The sequence below is a fragment of the Arvicola amphibius genome, chromosome 3 (genome assembly GCF_903992535.2).
Source record: "Arvicola amphibius chromosome 3, mArvAmp1.2, whole genome shotgun sequence".
NCBI classification, from domain to species: Eukaryota; Metazoa; Chordata; class Mammalia; order Rodentia; family Cricetidae; genus Arvicola; species Arvicola amphibius.
Genome location: NC_052049.1, coordinates 43235626 through 43252083, shown reverse-complemented (window position 1 = coordinate 43252083; position 16458 = coordinate 43235626). Strand labels below are relative to the sequence as shown.

The 16458-nt window shown below is 41.7% G+C and overlaps 1 protein-coding gene across 1 annotated transcript; it reads right to left on the bottom strand.

The window, feature by feature from the left end:
• Positions 1–556: 556 nt before the first annotated feature.
• On the bottom strand, positions 557–15793 carry Shisal2b (shisa like 2B). Its single transcript, XM_038321328.1, has 3 exons — positions 15603–15793; positions 11577–11734; positions 557–690 (listed from the first exon to the last, which is right to left on the bottom strand). Exons 1-3 carry the CDS (start codon positions 15791–15793, stop codon positions 557–559), a joined length of 483 nt encoding a protein of 160 aa, XP_038177256.1.
• Between the last annotated feature and the right edge of the window lie 665 nt (positions 15794–16458).

Genomic DNA, 16458 nt, shown 5'->3' with positions numbered 1-16458 from the left:
CCTTTGGTTGATGAGAAAAGTCCCCTGAAGATTTACTTACCCGTTATTATCTATAATGACAGTAATATCATGTATTAAATAATTGTGAATCATCGGTAATGAAACAAACGCATTTATTATGCTTCTCTGAGATTGGTTTGTTTTTCTGTCATTGCTAAACTCTTTATTTTGAAGAAATGGCATAGTCTCATGTCACACAGAAACTTGACAAAGTAAACTTATACATTTGTCAGAACCTTAGTGAGTGCTTAATAAATGAGCTAATTAAAACTGAAGCTGGCCTTGCTTTGTGAGTGGTGAATACGGAAAAAGCAATGGTAGAAACCGTTTGAAAATGCATTCTTGCCAGGTGTGGTGGCGCACACCTTTAAGCCCAGGACTCAGAAGGCAGAGGCAGGCGGATCTCTTGTGAGTTTGCGAGCCTAGTCTACATAGGAAGTCCCAGGATAGCTCAAGCAATGTAGACAGACTCCGTCTCAAAATAAAATAAATTAAAATGCTTTCTTTATTCTTAATGCTCCATCTCTCCAGTAAGCTCTTAAAACAGGGATCTTAGCTAATGGGCAATATTGACTTGTGTTGTACCCATTGTCTTTTCTTGAGTTACATCGTCGGCTTCATAGACTGTTTCATTTGTTGAATTTGATGCTGCATTTGAAATGAGGCCTTTGGTTTTTCTATTTAAGTTGCCTGCAAATACACAAGACCAAATGAAATAATTAGTCAAGCTTATGACAGAGAATTTGTCTTTTTAGCGTTTGTGCTTGAATTGTTGTAACAGTATTGGAAATAGAACGTTCTAAAAATACTATATGGATGAACCAACTCCATTCGGGATGGTTTTGAGCCATTCATTCTAAAAGCAAAGGGAGATAACTCAGTCACAGGAGCCTGAATTTCATTTCCAGGTTCTTTCCTCCATGCCTCCACAAGAAAGCACACATTCCGTAAGGAGCTAATAATTTCAGGGTCACTTAATGAAAGTGTGACTATTCCTACCTGACATAAATACAATAAACTTCATTAAAGCTAACTATGATGATTTCAAGAAGCAGAAGGCTTTGCCACCATAAGTAATTTGGATGTGAGTTCACGCCAGAGTCCAATTCACACACTGCATAGAAATCCATAATAAGCAAGGGCTGGGGATGTGGTCTTCACTAACCAGCATTTGGGCTAACCAAGGAGAAGTGGACTGTTATTCTGTGGATCGGGGTTCCGAAACTTAAAGCCTAGTGTGGGTTTCTTGACTTCTACATGTTTCCTAAGTGATGCTCACATATTTAAATTCATAATATTTGAATTACATTTTCAATGCCTTCTCCCCCTACTTCATCACAAGCAGGTTTTGTGGCTTTTATAGCAAAGGGAAATCTTCCAGGTGTTATTTTCTAACCTAATAATTTGTATGCTCTAACTGTCTCTCTTCTGGCAGGTTTGGTTTCCATTATGCATTTCTGTGGCAAAAGCTAGAATTTGTCAGAATGGCCTACCGCTCCCTGAGTTGTACACGCTCTCAAAATACATTCCATGTGTCAAAAATTCTTCACCCTTAGCACTTGCAAAAGCCCTTATTCCCCAGCCCTGGCTCATTATTTACTTGGCTTCCAGATCCTTCTAAACATGTTAGCTCATCAAGACAATTTCCTAGGCTGGCTTCTAAAACCAAAGTGATTACCCCTAACAAAGCAATTTCCTAGTCGAATAAGAAAAGATTGGTTGTAAACACTTGAACACTCCAGAATTTACTCTGCTAAAAATCCAAGACCACTTTCAGTGGATTTCCCTCCAGCAGCTTCAAGTAACTAGAGATACAGAAAAATAGCAACCAGAGACCCAGTGATGACAGAGTCCCCTAACATCTTTCTGGGACCATTTTAATAGAAGGACCCACCTCAGCAATCCGTTTTCTCTAGTTTTCCTTTCACAGAGAGACTACTTTCTTATCCAGCCACGTAGGGATAAAAACTTCCATCACAGGTTGCAGCATGGATTTGATTTCAAGTAATAAATCTGTAATGCCGTTGAACTGCTAAGGATTTGTTACACGTGGAGGGTTTTTCTTATTTAATTCCTATTTTGTTAGTTGAGTATAAATTGCCAAGAGCCACCATCATAGTTCCTCCTTCCGTTTCTGCTTGCCAAGCCTTCATGTTCCCATCCTCATTTCCTTTTAGTCTGGCTACTGTATGTAAATCTTCGCCTTCCTTCAGCCCTGAACACCATACACTGACACTTAAAGCTCTGAAACAAAGCATTCTGTCTGTTCTCCATTGCAGCTATGCCAAATGTGCGCTCTGATAGCTGTTAAACTTGTGCTTGTAGCCGGGCAGTGGTGGCGCACGCCTTTAATCCCAGCACTCGGGAGGCAGAGGCAGGCGGATCTCTGAGTTCGAGGCCAGCCTGGTCTACAAGAGCTAGTTCCAGGACAGGCTCTAGAAACTACAGGGAAACCCTGTCTCGAAAAAAAAAAAAAAAAACCCAAACAAAACAAAACAAAACAAAAAAACTTGTGCTTGTTTCAGAGTTGGTCCTCGGGGACCAGCTTATCATGTAATTGTGAACTTGGGTCTTGACAGGCACTTCAGAACAGAAAAAGAATACTGGGGACCCCCGCAGGTCTCTGTCCCCTTGCTACCTGGCAGAACTGTGGTGAAGCTTCCCTGCCCTTCTCCATCCAGTTTACCCTAGCTGCTGTGCTGTGCTGTGCTGTGCTGTGCTGTGCTGTCCTGGTGCTCTAAGCAGCTCCCAGCTGCTGCTCTGGCTGGATAGTTTTAGGAAACAATCTCAGATCTACAACCCCAAGACATTCTGTAGTGTTGGTTTTGATTTTTTTTAAAATAGTTTCAGCTGCAATCCATGATCAAGGAAGTTTGTTCATTGATTATCTCTCTTTTCAAGAGACTCCCTGAGTGGCTTTTTATGCTAGTGAATCCGAATTATGCCATTGTCCACTAATAACACAATGAATTCTTTAAAAGCTTTTGTGAGATAAAGTATTACTGAATAGAGTCAGCAGCCCAACTTAATGAGTTTTGATCATTTGTTCCTGAGTGATGGAGGAGGGTCCTCTATCAATCTGTTGATTTCATTGGTTAATTAATAAAGAAAACTGCTTGGCCTGATAGATCAGAACATAGGTGGGTGGAGTAGACAGAACAGAATGCTGGGAAGAAGGGAAGTGAGTCAGACGTGATGAAGCTCCGACCCAAGATGGACGTAGGCTAGGATCTTCCCGGTAAGCCACCACCTCGTGGTGCTACACACATTCATAGAAATGGATTAATCAAGATGTGATAGTTAGCCAGTAAGGGGCTTGAGATAATGGGCCAAGAAGTGTTTAAAAGAATACAAATTGTGTGTTGTTATTTCGGGTGTAAAGCTAGCTGTACGGGAGCCATGCAGGACGAAAAGCAGGCCTGCCCACAGCTTATCACTACACCTGAGTATTAGGTATTTAGTAAAGTGGCTCCCAAACGTATCTATAAATATACTATAAAACCATCAAAATATCACTTGACTGTTTCAAAATTTTAGAGTGTGATTTAAAAGATAATTTGGAAACTTAAGCACTACACACTAAAAGCCAAGACGTTCTTAAAAGAAGCTTGGTGGAAGGAAGGAAGGAAGGAAGGAAGGAAGGAAGGAAGAAAACAGGGAGGGAGGGAGGGAAAGAGATGGATTCTTGACTTAACATTAAAATAATATGACAGCAATAATTTTAAATCAACCATAATTTAAGAATAATCAGAATAATTTAACAGAATACTGTCTAAAAACAGACCTGGGTAGATACAACAATTTATGATAAGTGATCATATAGTTGACATTAGAGAGATATATTACTATATATTTGGGCAACTGACACATTTGGAAATATAAGCAGATTCCCTACTTTGCTTCTGTAGCATTATTAAAACTTTAAATACACATACAGGTATAAATACAGCAGAAAAAAAACTGCGGTATCTATGAAAGACTGAATACCCTCATTAAAAAAATGTATGAAAACTAAGCAGTGTGCCACAAAAAATGGCAAACATAAAACTGTTTGATTAGATACTTTTGAAATAAAATACCATTCTTTGCTGGACAATGGTAGTGTTCTCATTTAATCTTAGCACTCAGGAGGCAGAGGTAGGTGGATCTCTGTGAGTTTGAGGCCAGCCTGATCTATACAGCAAGTTCCAAGACAGCCAGGGCTACACAGAGAAACCCTGACTCAAAAAACAAAGCAACAATATAAAAAACAGACAAATACTATTCTTTATAAAATCAGTAAAATATATATCTTTAAATAATAATACCCAAAGCCACAGAGACTGTGGAAAAGCAAGTAAGTGTAAAATAGTAATTTTATGGAAGGTAAATAGAAAGTATACCCATCTTTTAATATGTGTGTACACTCAGATTAGGTACTCTACTGCTAAGGATTATGGGAGAAAAACAGGTGTTCAGTGTATCTGTAAGAAAGTGGTGGAAGTAGAAGTCAGTAAGCTAATTAAATATGGTATATCCCTGCTTGACTTATAAACACTGCTACCACCTGAAATGAGCCAGGCTTCTTCTTAAAGAAATGATAGGTTCCAGTGTTGGAACAGGAAAAGTACCGAATGTCTTGGAGAACAAAAAAAGTACTTTCAAAATGATGGACAGATTTCAAGCAGGCATGGGATACAGTTTGAAGGAGTTTGTTCAATGGTGAGAGAGACGGCTCAGTGGTTAGGAGTGCTTTCGAGGCTATCATGAGGATGTGAGTTTGGGTCTCAGCCTTCATGTAGAGAGCCAAGGTCCTGTGGATGCCTGTAACCCTAGCACTATAGAGGGTGGATGGCACTCGAGGATCACTTGAGCTTTCTGGCCAGCAGCCTGGCTCCAGCCTCAGTGACAAACCATGATCCAAGGAAGAAAGGCAGAACCTGGTACAGCAGGACACTCAATGCCTACCTCTGGCTTCTGCATGCAATGTGCCTATATTATACACATATATACACCCCAAAATTTAAATATCCACTGACCAAATATAAGACGGGTCAAAATAAACAACAACAAATAAATGTTTTAAAATGCACAAGCCCATGCTGACATTCAAATGAATCAGCAACCCTATGGCTAGAACACATGTGTTCCTCTAAAAGGCACATGACTTCCAAGTGGCGAGTTATGCTATTAAGAACTGAGGAACTGCCGGGCGGTGGTGGCGCAGGCCTTTAATCCCAGCACTTGGGAGGCAGAGGCAGGTGGATCTCTGAGTTCAAGGCCAGCCTGGTCTACAAGAGCTAGTTCCAGGACAGGCTCTAGAAACTACAGGGAAACCCTGTCTCGAAAAACCAAAAAAAAAAAAAAAAAAAAAAAAAGAACTGAGGAACCGAGGAGGTGATTAAACCACCAGAGTTATGTCCTTCTGTGTGAAGTAGCAATCCTACAAAAGGACTGGAGGGAAGTAGCCAGCTTCTTTTTGCCCATTCTCTCCTTGTTCTACAAGAAGGTGCCGCATCATGGCGCACACTGTCTGAGAAGCAGATATCGGCTCTCACTCAGTGCTCAGTACACAGCCATCTCGACCTTAAACTTCCCAGCCTCCGGAACTGTGAAGATTAACTTCTTTTCTTTATAAATTATACAGTCTAACTATTCTGTGTCAGTGGCACAAAGAACTAAGATAAATAAACAGGGGAGCAGTGAAATAATGCCTTTAAAAGCTGTAAGAAGTTGGAAAATTACCACTTATGAGTGTCATCATAATAACAGCTGTCAAAAATTAAGTGGCTGGCTGAAAATTCATGGAGGAACAGGATATATTCATGGTTCCAAATCCCTCACTGTAATCATGCTCCTATCTTTGCTAATCAAGCCAGCCAAGATTGCGTGCTGTCTGTGGTGCTTTGATACCATACCTTCTTGTGTTCCTGGAAAAAAAATGTATGCTCTCTCTCCAATCATGAGAAAAAGGACAAACAGAAATTGAGGGAAACTGCACAAAATATCTGGCTTTTTTTTTTCATTCTCAAAACTATCAAGGGCATAAGAGAAAAAGAAAGGCTGAGGATTAAAGAAAACACGAAATAAAGTATACAAATTAATTTTGGACCAGATCCAGGATAAGAAAAATTAGCTATTGAGATTAGGAAACTTTAACATAAACCCCAGAGTGTATGTTGCTGCACTGGTGTTGTGGTTGCTAACTCGGATGTGTGCGCAGTGTTCACACAAGGGGAAGTACCCTTTTCTTAGGAAGTGCTATCGATTTTAGGGCTTAAAGGAACATATGCACAAAGCACCAATGATAAAACTAATGAAGCAAAGTATTTACAATCAGTAAATCTGCAGAGAGATATAAAAAATATTTATTCTATCAACAGCAAAAGTCATGGTGCTTTGTGAAGTAATCAATTAAATGGATTAAATGAATTAAATAATAACAGGAATTCATTTAATAGCAAAGAAGATACAGCTATTGTGGGTTTTTTTTTAAAGGGATGGGGAGGGGGGAAATAGAGAGACAGAAACAGACAGACAGACAGACACATGGCGGGGCGGGGAGAGATTTCACCATATAACCCAGGCTTGCCTCAAACTTGCAATCATCCTGCCTCACCATCTTGAGTGCTGGGATCACACAAAGGCTGCCATGTCCTGCTATTTCCCAATTTACTTTATATGTGATCTAGGGATACATAGGAAATCCTCCCTGAAGGATATTCACTGCAGTGCTGACACCTCTCACCTCTGTGCTGAGAGCATTTGCTGGCTTCTCTGTATTTCCAGTGTTTCTACAATGAACATGAACAGAAAGAAACTTTTCTTTCTGAGGAAGCAAGAGCACCTTCTAAGAAGAAACACAAAACCATTTCAAGTCAGCCTAAGACCCATTTTGCTCATGGGCACAACAAATGGTTATGTGATTTTTTTTTTCTTCCAATTTACTCTCTCGGTATTTTATGTGCAGTTTTGTTTTTCACCTGTGTGTAACTAACTGTGCCTTACTGCTTAGCAATTCATCTCCTCTTTTTCATTTCTATCTTCCACCTTTCCAAGGTGACCACAGAACACCAGCTTGAGGGGGGTTTGTTATTTCTGTACAATACACTTGTGTTGTTCTTCCTAACAGTTTCCAACGCTGCCTTTCATGTTCATCAGACACAGCACTTGTCAGAGTCCCTGTCATTGATCACCCCATCACCTCCACAGGACCTACTCAAGCCTACTCGATGCCGCAGGGTAAACAGGCTTTCTCTTCCTGAAGCAGCAATTTTACTAGATATGGGTGACAGACGTCATTATTAGAGGATAGCAAGCTTCACTCAGTTGAAAATTCCCATAAATTTTCAAGCAAAATGACAAACAATTAAATGCTGAAGCTTAGAAGTTTTAAGGCGGACCTCTCCCCTGCTGGCCCTGTGATGTGGGAGGGTCTTCTGTTTGAGTTGATTTCATTGGTTAATACAGAAACTGCCTGGCTCATTAGATTGGCCAGCCCTTAGGTGGGCGGAGTAGACAGAACAGAATGCTGGGAAGGGAAGTTAATAAATCGCCATGCCTCACCTCTCTGGGGCAGACTGCCGTGCCTCTCCTCAGGGAGACAGATGCAACGAAGTTCCAGCCCAAGAATCTTTCCCAGCTAGAATCTTTCCCGGTAAGACACCACTTTGTGGTGTTACACAGATTATTCGATATGGGTTAGTCAAGATGTGAGTATGAGGCTGAAACTAATGGGCCAGACAGTGTTTAAAAGAATACAGTTTCCGTGTAATTATTTTGGGTAAAGCTAGCCGGGTGGCGGGACATAGCCCGCTGCTCCTTCTACAGAATGGCGCCTCTGTATTAACCAATGAAATCAACTCAAACAGAAGACCCTCCCACATCAGCCCTGAGAACTCTGGGCCTTGGTTCGTTTCTCCTACGGCTCTAAGACCTTCACTATGGAAACGTTTGAGAATGGTGATCTATGATCTTGTCCCTCTGACTGCTCTGTCGTTGACCATGAATACTCTCCCACAACCTTGAAACGAGCCCTCGTGATTAGGAGTATCGTCACATAGGCATCTTTCGCTTGGCAACTTAGCATCTGAGGCGAAACAATACAGACTTCTGAATACTGGCATTTGAAATGTGCATGACCCAAAATGTAAAAGTTTAAAAAGAAGAAAACAGTTGCAAGCCACAATTAAAAACCCACCAATTGCTCAGTGAGAGGTGCTCTGTGTGCTGTGAACAACAGAGGTTAGGCTACTAATGTCTGCAGCCATGGCCCAGAGAGACTGGCCTGCCTTTTCAAAATCAGTTCAAAGACTGTAAAGCCTTAAACCGTAGACATTTAAAATCAAAATACCATGGAATAAAAATAGGCAAAATCCTGGCAGTGTGATCTATGATTAGCCTATTTTAGACCTACACTATTGTCATTTATAGGAAAAGAAAAGATCCAGGACCTTACAAACCACTGTAATAAGTACAAGAACACAGTTCCTCCTAGGCCATCCAAATTACCTGTAATGAAAACAGTCTCCATTATAAAAATTAATCTAAATAGTCTTCCCCGGGGAAGAACACACCAATTGATTATCTAATACCAAATGTTTGACCCTGAAAGCATATTTCATGTAACATTGTACAGACTGAGTAGGTTGTACTTATGTATTTAGGCATGTGTGTGTGTGGCTGTGTGTGCGCGCGCGTGTGCAAGCATGCACATGTGCGAAACAACTAATGAAAACAGAAGGTATGAATTTAAGGAGGGGCATGTGGGAGGGGTTGAGGCAGGAAACGGAAGGGGAAATATGTAATTAGAATTTTAGAAAATAACAGATAATTTTAAGAAATCCGTCTAAAATAATGTGGAGGAATTTTTGAAGAGGAGACAGTGTTGGAAGAAAAGCTTTCTAGCCAGTCAGGTCAGTTTCCCTCAGATATACTACTTATAAGCCTGATTAATTGTGCAAACATTTCCTTCAGTTTCCAACCGCTAGCACTGCCATTAAATGCAATAACTCCCCTCACTTGTCTTCCCCATAGCTTGAACAACAGCATCTCTCGCTAAGTGTTGAAAACCCTGGAATGGTACACTCATATTTAATAAAGTGCACAGTATTTAATTATCATTTCAAAGGGTCAGTTCAAGAGGAACCCATTTTTCTATCCCAGCAGCATATGGATTACCTATTTTGTTTTGGGCTCTGCACTATAATTAATAATAATAAGGAAAAAAAAACAATCCACATGACCAAAATCACATCCTTTGAAAGCAACAGCAAGACACTGGTTATTTTACATTTTGTATGCTGCTTTCTAATAACCAGACGCAGGAAAGTTCTATTAAATTAACTTGCTGCCTTGATGTATACATCCTGTGAGGAACAAAGTAGGGCTATTTCATTGCATGAAAGCAGCCACATCTAACTTCATAAGAAGTGCATTAACTGGCTTCATCCACTAAAGAGCAAGAAACATGCCAAATCTGAGTTGGCATGCCAGTAATTATGCTTCTGGGGACACATAGCAAACAGGAAATAAAATTTTGCAATAGTCCTTGAGCTAAACCAGGAAAAAGAACCACTTTTGTTTTAGCACAGTGAATTCCACAGAAGGCACACTTGAACAATGTATGTCTAATGACTGCAGCAATGACCACACTTGGTCAGTGTTACACAAAATATATTCCTGGGATCAGTAAAGATGTAAGACTTGTGAATTCATTTCAAGAAATGTGTAAGTATTATAAGCACTGGGGATATTACAGTGAACAAACATGACAAAAGTTCTTTGCTGGAACTTAGTCTCTAGTCAGAAATATCAAAAATTTATAGATAAGAGATAGGTAAGTAAATAGATAATAATTTCTGTTACTAGTAAATAAATACTTTGGCGGGGGGATTGACTAGGAAGAGCAGAAGTTAGGAGTGCAGGTAAGGAGGAACTCCTGGGAAAAGGATATCTCAGGAAAGAGTAAAAGGAACTGTGAGTCTCACAGATGTCTGAGGAAATGGTGGCAGCATGTGCATGTGCAAAGGCCCTGATCAAGAATCTCAAGGAATGGCAAAGGACCCAATGTGGTTTGGCAAGGAGATGAGAAAAAGAAAGACCTAGAGGACTGGTTACCAAAAGTCATGGTGGAGAGTTGTATCTGTTGAGAGGGTTGGGCAAAACATTAGGGTTTGACGGTGGTGTAGATTTTAACAGTCTCACCACTATTTTGCTATGGAAAGTGGGAGGAAGAGTGGGAAGAAGAGGCACTTGTTTGAAAAGTTGGGGCTGAGACACTGTGTTTTTTAACATGGTTCCCACACCATCGCCACCACTTAATCACTAAGGTGATTCTTAGGCATAGAAAAGATTCAGGACCATGATTAGATTCAATCATCTAAGTGAATGAGACAATAATTTTTCTTACAGTCGATGATGTGATACCCACTCATCAACCACACAGTTGTGCTTGTGGAGAAGCTGGATCAAAGTACCTTGGACTAAATTCAGCTCCGAGCCTGCCAGTTTGGCACCTTGTTAACAGCTCTTTGGGAAGTGAACTCCAGAGGGATCTGTCCTTCTCGACTATGACAAGAGGACATGAGGGACTGGGGAGATTCTTCTGTTTCTCCCCAGAGGAGACTACAGCTAATGCAGGCACATGGTGATGGTGACATATTTGATAAGGTCACAGGGCAGGTACTTCATAAACATGACAGATCCCATCGTTCATCTAAAACACAGAGACTTCCTATTTTAAGAAAGATTCTCCTTTTCTTTTGAAATGAAAGCAATAAACATTCATATGCCATTCTAAATATGTCAATGTAGATCCTAAATTTATGTATTGCTACCTATATATTCTTTAAAATATATTCTGCATACACACATGTCAAAATTCATGACTGGTGTTTCCTAATACACTAATAGAAATCAGTTTCCACACAGTTTTGATACTTTCATGATGATAACAACTGACTTCTATATATTGCTTTATAACTGAAACAATAAGTAGACAGACACACAGTTCATAAATTATGCATGAAAGTTCCTTTCTACTTTATAGTTACATTGTGCACATATACCTACAGCAATAGAATTAATTAGTTTGCAGGCTATTCAGTATCAGAATGTTCTATTTATTTTTTGGGTTTTTTGCAAACCTCTGAATTGTTTTTGATGCCCCCTTGATTCCTCACACTGGATGCCAGTCTGACCACTGACTGACCCGTGTAAAGTACAGTAGCAAGAGTGTGCTGCTGGGCATTTTGTTGTGTTATGTACTTGATTGAAGTCCTTGGTTCCACCAGAAAGCCAAAATGTAATTTTTCCAAAAAGATAAGTGTTGATAACTAAAATGGAATTAAATATATCCCAGTGAATTATGTACTAGCCCACTGACTTGCTTTCCACAGGGCAATTATAGTCTGCTAGGTTTTCTTGAACACTATTTCCCTAAAGTATGCCATCACCTAAGGTTGATTCACTGTGAACTCTTGCAAGGATGCCCTGTAAACTGAATCTTTAAAGAATGTTCAGTCTTAACAGTGTACTCTGTCCCCCAGCTAAGATATGGTACAGGTAACAGATTATAAATAATAGATTTGGGTTACCTTCTAGGGTAGAGGATGCCTCTAGGTGCTGAAGTTTAAGGCCATTGTCTAATCTTTGAGGTTTTGTGTACAGAAATAAGTAGCAGAGGACACAGACACTGATGACAAAGGCAAGCAAAACAAGGGCAGCGATTCCCAGTCCAATCAGAGCACCAATGCTGAGGAAACAGAAAAGAAGTCATGTCATCCGAACCGCTGTGCACTCAAACCGCTGTGCACTCAAACCGCTGTGCACTCCAGCTGCTCATTCTTGCTCTCACTCACTCATAAGCAAATCCTGTATTACTACAGACAATAATTGATTGATATTTTCCTGACAATAATTGATTGATATTTTCCTCTTGAATTCTTGTCATATTCTGTCTATTGCATTTAAGAACTTTTAAAAATTTGTATGTGGCCGGGCGGTGGTGGCGCACGCCTTTAATCCTAGCACTCGGGAGGCAGAGGCAGGCGGATCTATGAGTTCGAGGCCAGCCTGGTCTACAAGAGCTAGCTCCAGGACAGGCTCTAGAAACTACAGGGAAACCCTGTCTCGAAAAAAAAAAAACAAATAAAAATTTGTATGTTACAAGTTGTATGACATCTATGAGACAGGTCAAAGATCGTATGATTTTCTAAGAATGTCATAAATATCCCAGTCCAATAAATCAAGTTAATCAAATTGATACCACACCTTAGACAGATCAGTTTCACAAGGAAAAGATAAGCAGGAAAATACTTGGCTTCTCTAAGAGTCAGGAAACATATTTATCAGCGATAAACTTTTCTCTTAGAGATATGTATGAACGATACCATATGTTAGTATACAAAACCACAACCATTGCAAAAGAAAAGGGTTTGGTTAAAAGAAAACTGTTTACAGAATGTATATGAAATTCACTTTCAAAGTCTGAGATTTTCCTTTCATTTCTCTGCACCTCGTTTGGAGTCATTCATTTATGTGGTTACACATATGGCTAGACACTGAAGTAGCAGTTTTCATCAGACCTGTGCGCTTAGTACTATTAACTAAGGGAGGGAATTTGAAAAGCCAGTATCATACTGAGCTGTATGCAGACGCGTCTCTTGAGTCATGTGTAAACAGCCATAATTAGATGTTAGGCTATTCAAGCCGACTTCAGTCAGTTTCCTACAGCATTGTGAATACTTTCAGTATTTACGTGTGTTTAGCTTGTAGAAAATAGTCAACAGATGAGAGTAAACACTAATTAACTCATGATTGATCTGCTGTAGCAATTTGGAATTCACATCACTGAAAAATAATGATCTGAGTCTTCATTATCTTCTTGGCTTGTCTTCAGGCTTCTGTGTTCTTTCAGGGATCAGGCCCCTGGCAAGCCTGACTTTTAGCAAAAGGAAGGAAAAGGGGAATTTGATCAGGGACGCCAGGAGCATCACTGCTCTGAGAGAAAGAACAGTATTGAAGGTGACAGGCTGTTTACTCCACGCACCCTTGATTTAAGGAGATAAAACACCCTTGCACACAACGAGATTGTCTCCTGAGCTGTAGAACAACATGAAGTCAAAGTTTCAAATTCTTAGGCTTGGTTTATTAACATTGACCCTATCCCAACTAGTCCTGCATATCGTGATGACTAGATCATTTTATATCAGACTCCAAACAGAGTTATGTACTTGAGCTTGGAGGTTGCCATGCCGATTGCCCTTTCCTCTAATAGGATTAGAAAAGAAATCCTTGTACCTTGCCTTCTGCAAACTGTGCCAGGAGGGTTAAGTTCATGTTCCTATACACAGACACATAAGAATGTAATCTATTTAGAATTAGTTTGTGCACGATACAGATATGTGGAATATCTGGATTCCTGAAATGAGACCCAGTTGTTGAAAATCATTTTCAAAGTAAAAAGTGATTTACTAGATTAAAATTTGTCAGTCTAATGAAATTCAACATATACATCATGAATGTTCAATGTGCAAGTTTTTTTTTTTTTTTACAAGATTACACCATTTGAAGGAAACCTACAGAGCATGTTAATGCTGTTTCCATGCCCTGGCTCCATATGTGCCTGCAAATTTCCATGTAAAGATGGGGAATCCAGGAGTCTCCTAAATCGGTCATTTCACCAAATCCTTTTCCAGCATCCATCCGTGAGAGGTCCTGCCAAATAAGCCTCATTTTCTTAAAGTCCTGGAGAAGATCACTAAAGGAGACCCTTTGAGTTTAGGAGACGAGAACAGGAGGGAAGAAAAGGAAGGGACTGGAAAGGGAGACTCAGCCTTCTTCCTGGCATCCCACAGCAGCCGCTTTGTCAGCCACTGGAAGGTGTCTGAAGTTGCTGTCATACCCATGCGGCCATCCTGCTCAGCACCTTAACTGGCCTGGAGGTAGCTGTGGCTGTCTTTCTCTGGGAGCTGTGGAATCTCGATTCCAGAGCTAGGGACTTCTGTAATATTTTTCGCAGTTGGACCATTTTAAATTAGCAGTGAAGAGCAAAGACTAGAAGAAAAATGAAGCTCTAATAAATTTCCCTCCCTGTAGTGTTTTCAGAGCCCAGTAATTCACAGGAACCCCGGGTTCAGTGTTGCCAACTACAATGCCCTTAGTTAATGTAGTTTTCTATTTCCCTAACTTTGAGCTAGCTGCCCGTTTTTTTTTTTTCTCCTGATGAAGGAGCCCCAGCAGACTGTGCCTTCTTTTGTGCTCTCACAAACCTTAGGCAGCTCTTATGGCCCCTTCTCCTTGCCACCATGAGAGATCTGAAGATCCTGAGCACCATTTCCAACTGCGTTTGACTTGAGGTGGTTCTGTCATTCAAACGCTCACAGACGGATTATGGAGCTAGCCTCAAAAAGCCCAAATGACAGGGTAGTACATCACTTTCTTCCCCCAAATAATCCAGAGAGAATAAGTTGGCATCATTTTCTGCCAGCTTTCTCCTACTCAAGAACAATGTGCTCAGAAGGTAGCCCTTTTGGGAGTTTATTAAAGTTTGTGATACAGAAAAATAGTATTCGTTTTATTGCCTCAAAAATAAGCTTGCTGTTGATCTGGCATGTATGCCAAGTTCTGGATCATGATGAGAAGGTGGGGTAATAGTACTGTACTCTGCTGTGCTCCCACTAGCTGGTTCTCTCTCAGTGTGTGTGTGTCTGTCTGTCTCTGTCTCTGTTTCCACACACACACATACACACACACACACACACACACACACACACGCACACACAATTAATAGTGGTTGGAGCGATAGTTCTTTCCTATAATCTTAGGATTCCACTCATTCTGTAGACAAAAGAAAAGAATCCACTTTAAAATCTGAAAGTTTGCTACCTTTGAAGGGGAGCATTTCATCGTGAAAACACCTGCATATGGGCCACAGAAACAACTTCTTTTTTCACTGTAGGAATAAGAAGCAAGAAAGACTTGTCTTTGAAAGTAATGCCTCCTGACATCTAGCAGTGGTCAAACAGTGTGGGCATAGGGGGAGGGTGTCCAGAAAGACCATGCTGCGTGTGTAATGAGAGCAACTCAAGCTCTGTCTTCCACCTTCAGCCTACTTGGACGGTGTCGGTGTCCAAACCTCTGAGAAGAGTGGGTTATAAAGCCCAGTTGGATGTATGCATCTGTGCAAATACACACACACACACACACACACACACACACACACACACTCTAAGGACTCTAATGACACTTAAGTACTCCTCTGGTCTTTAATACCCGTGTTCCCCACAGAAGCCTCCTTTCGGTTCAAATGTATCAAAGGAACAAATACCTAAAGAGAAATTAAAACCCCCAGTCTTCTCAGTAGAGCCTCTCTGAGGTAGGCTGGGATGCACAGGGTTCCCACTGGTCTCCAGGGTGCCCTGTAGAGTTACCATTCAGACGCCTGGCGCCTTGGCACAGGACCTGAATACAGTGGGCATTGGGAGACCGCCCTGATTCCGGTTTGTATCTTCCACTGGTCACTTTCCCAGTTCCGGGAGGGGTCATCTTGCCCTACCCTGTCCCGCCCTGCTCTGCCACGTCCCGCCCTGCCCTTCCAAGCCTTGCTCTGCCCTGCCCACCTGAGGCTCCACATGTAGCTGTGCTTGTAGGGGAAGTAGCTGCCCGGCTCGCTGCAGCAGTACTTGAGGTCTGCGAAGCCACAACAGTAGAGCAGCGCGGCCCCGTCGCCGCGCCGCGGGCACTGGAAGGGCTCCACGAAGCTGCGGTTGAGGCTGTAGTAGCCCGAGCACACGCGGCTGCTCTCGCTCATCTCGGGCAGCCGTGCGTAGGACCCCCGAGGTGCGTGCGATGTGCGATCGCTCCGGACCTTGCGTCCCAAGCCCAGGCGACACTGGGCGCCTCCTGCGATCTGGGGTCCGAGTGCAGGACGCTCAGCCTCCGCGCCCCTTCGGCTCGCCTCCCGCTGTCCGCGCGGTGCTGGAGCGCTCTGCTCTCGCCGCTGGGTCTCGTCGCTGAGTGGTCCCTTTCCCTGCGTGGCCCGGCCCTCTGCCTCCTCCGCCTCTCCCTCCGACTGTTTTCTTTTCTCTCTGTGGACTCCTCTCCACTTTCATTCACTTTATTCAGAGCCTGTAGTAGTTAATCTTCACTCCACACGAGAAGAGATGATCTCTTGAGCGGGAACAGCAGAGGCGGACATGGGTACAGTCTATACAGGTGCACTCAAAGTGTCATCTTTGTTGGCCCAGTGACATGGCAAATAGAGCCTGGCGCATAGAGGCTTTACCTGAACTGACCACGGATCCAGGCCCGGGAGCAGGCTGAATAAAAAGGCTTTAGGGAGGGCATGGAATGTTCAAAATCGAGTTAAAACACCCTCTCAAAAAATCTAACTGTGGGGTTTTTCAAACATACAGTGCACCCCCACGTTGACTACATGGAAAAGGGAGGAAATACAAGAGGTGGCAGAAAAAAAAG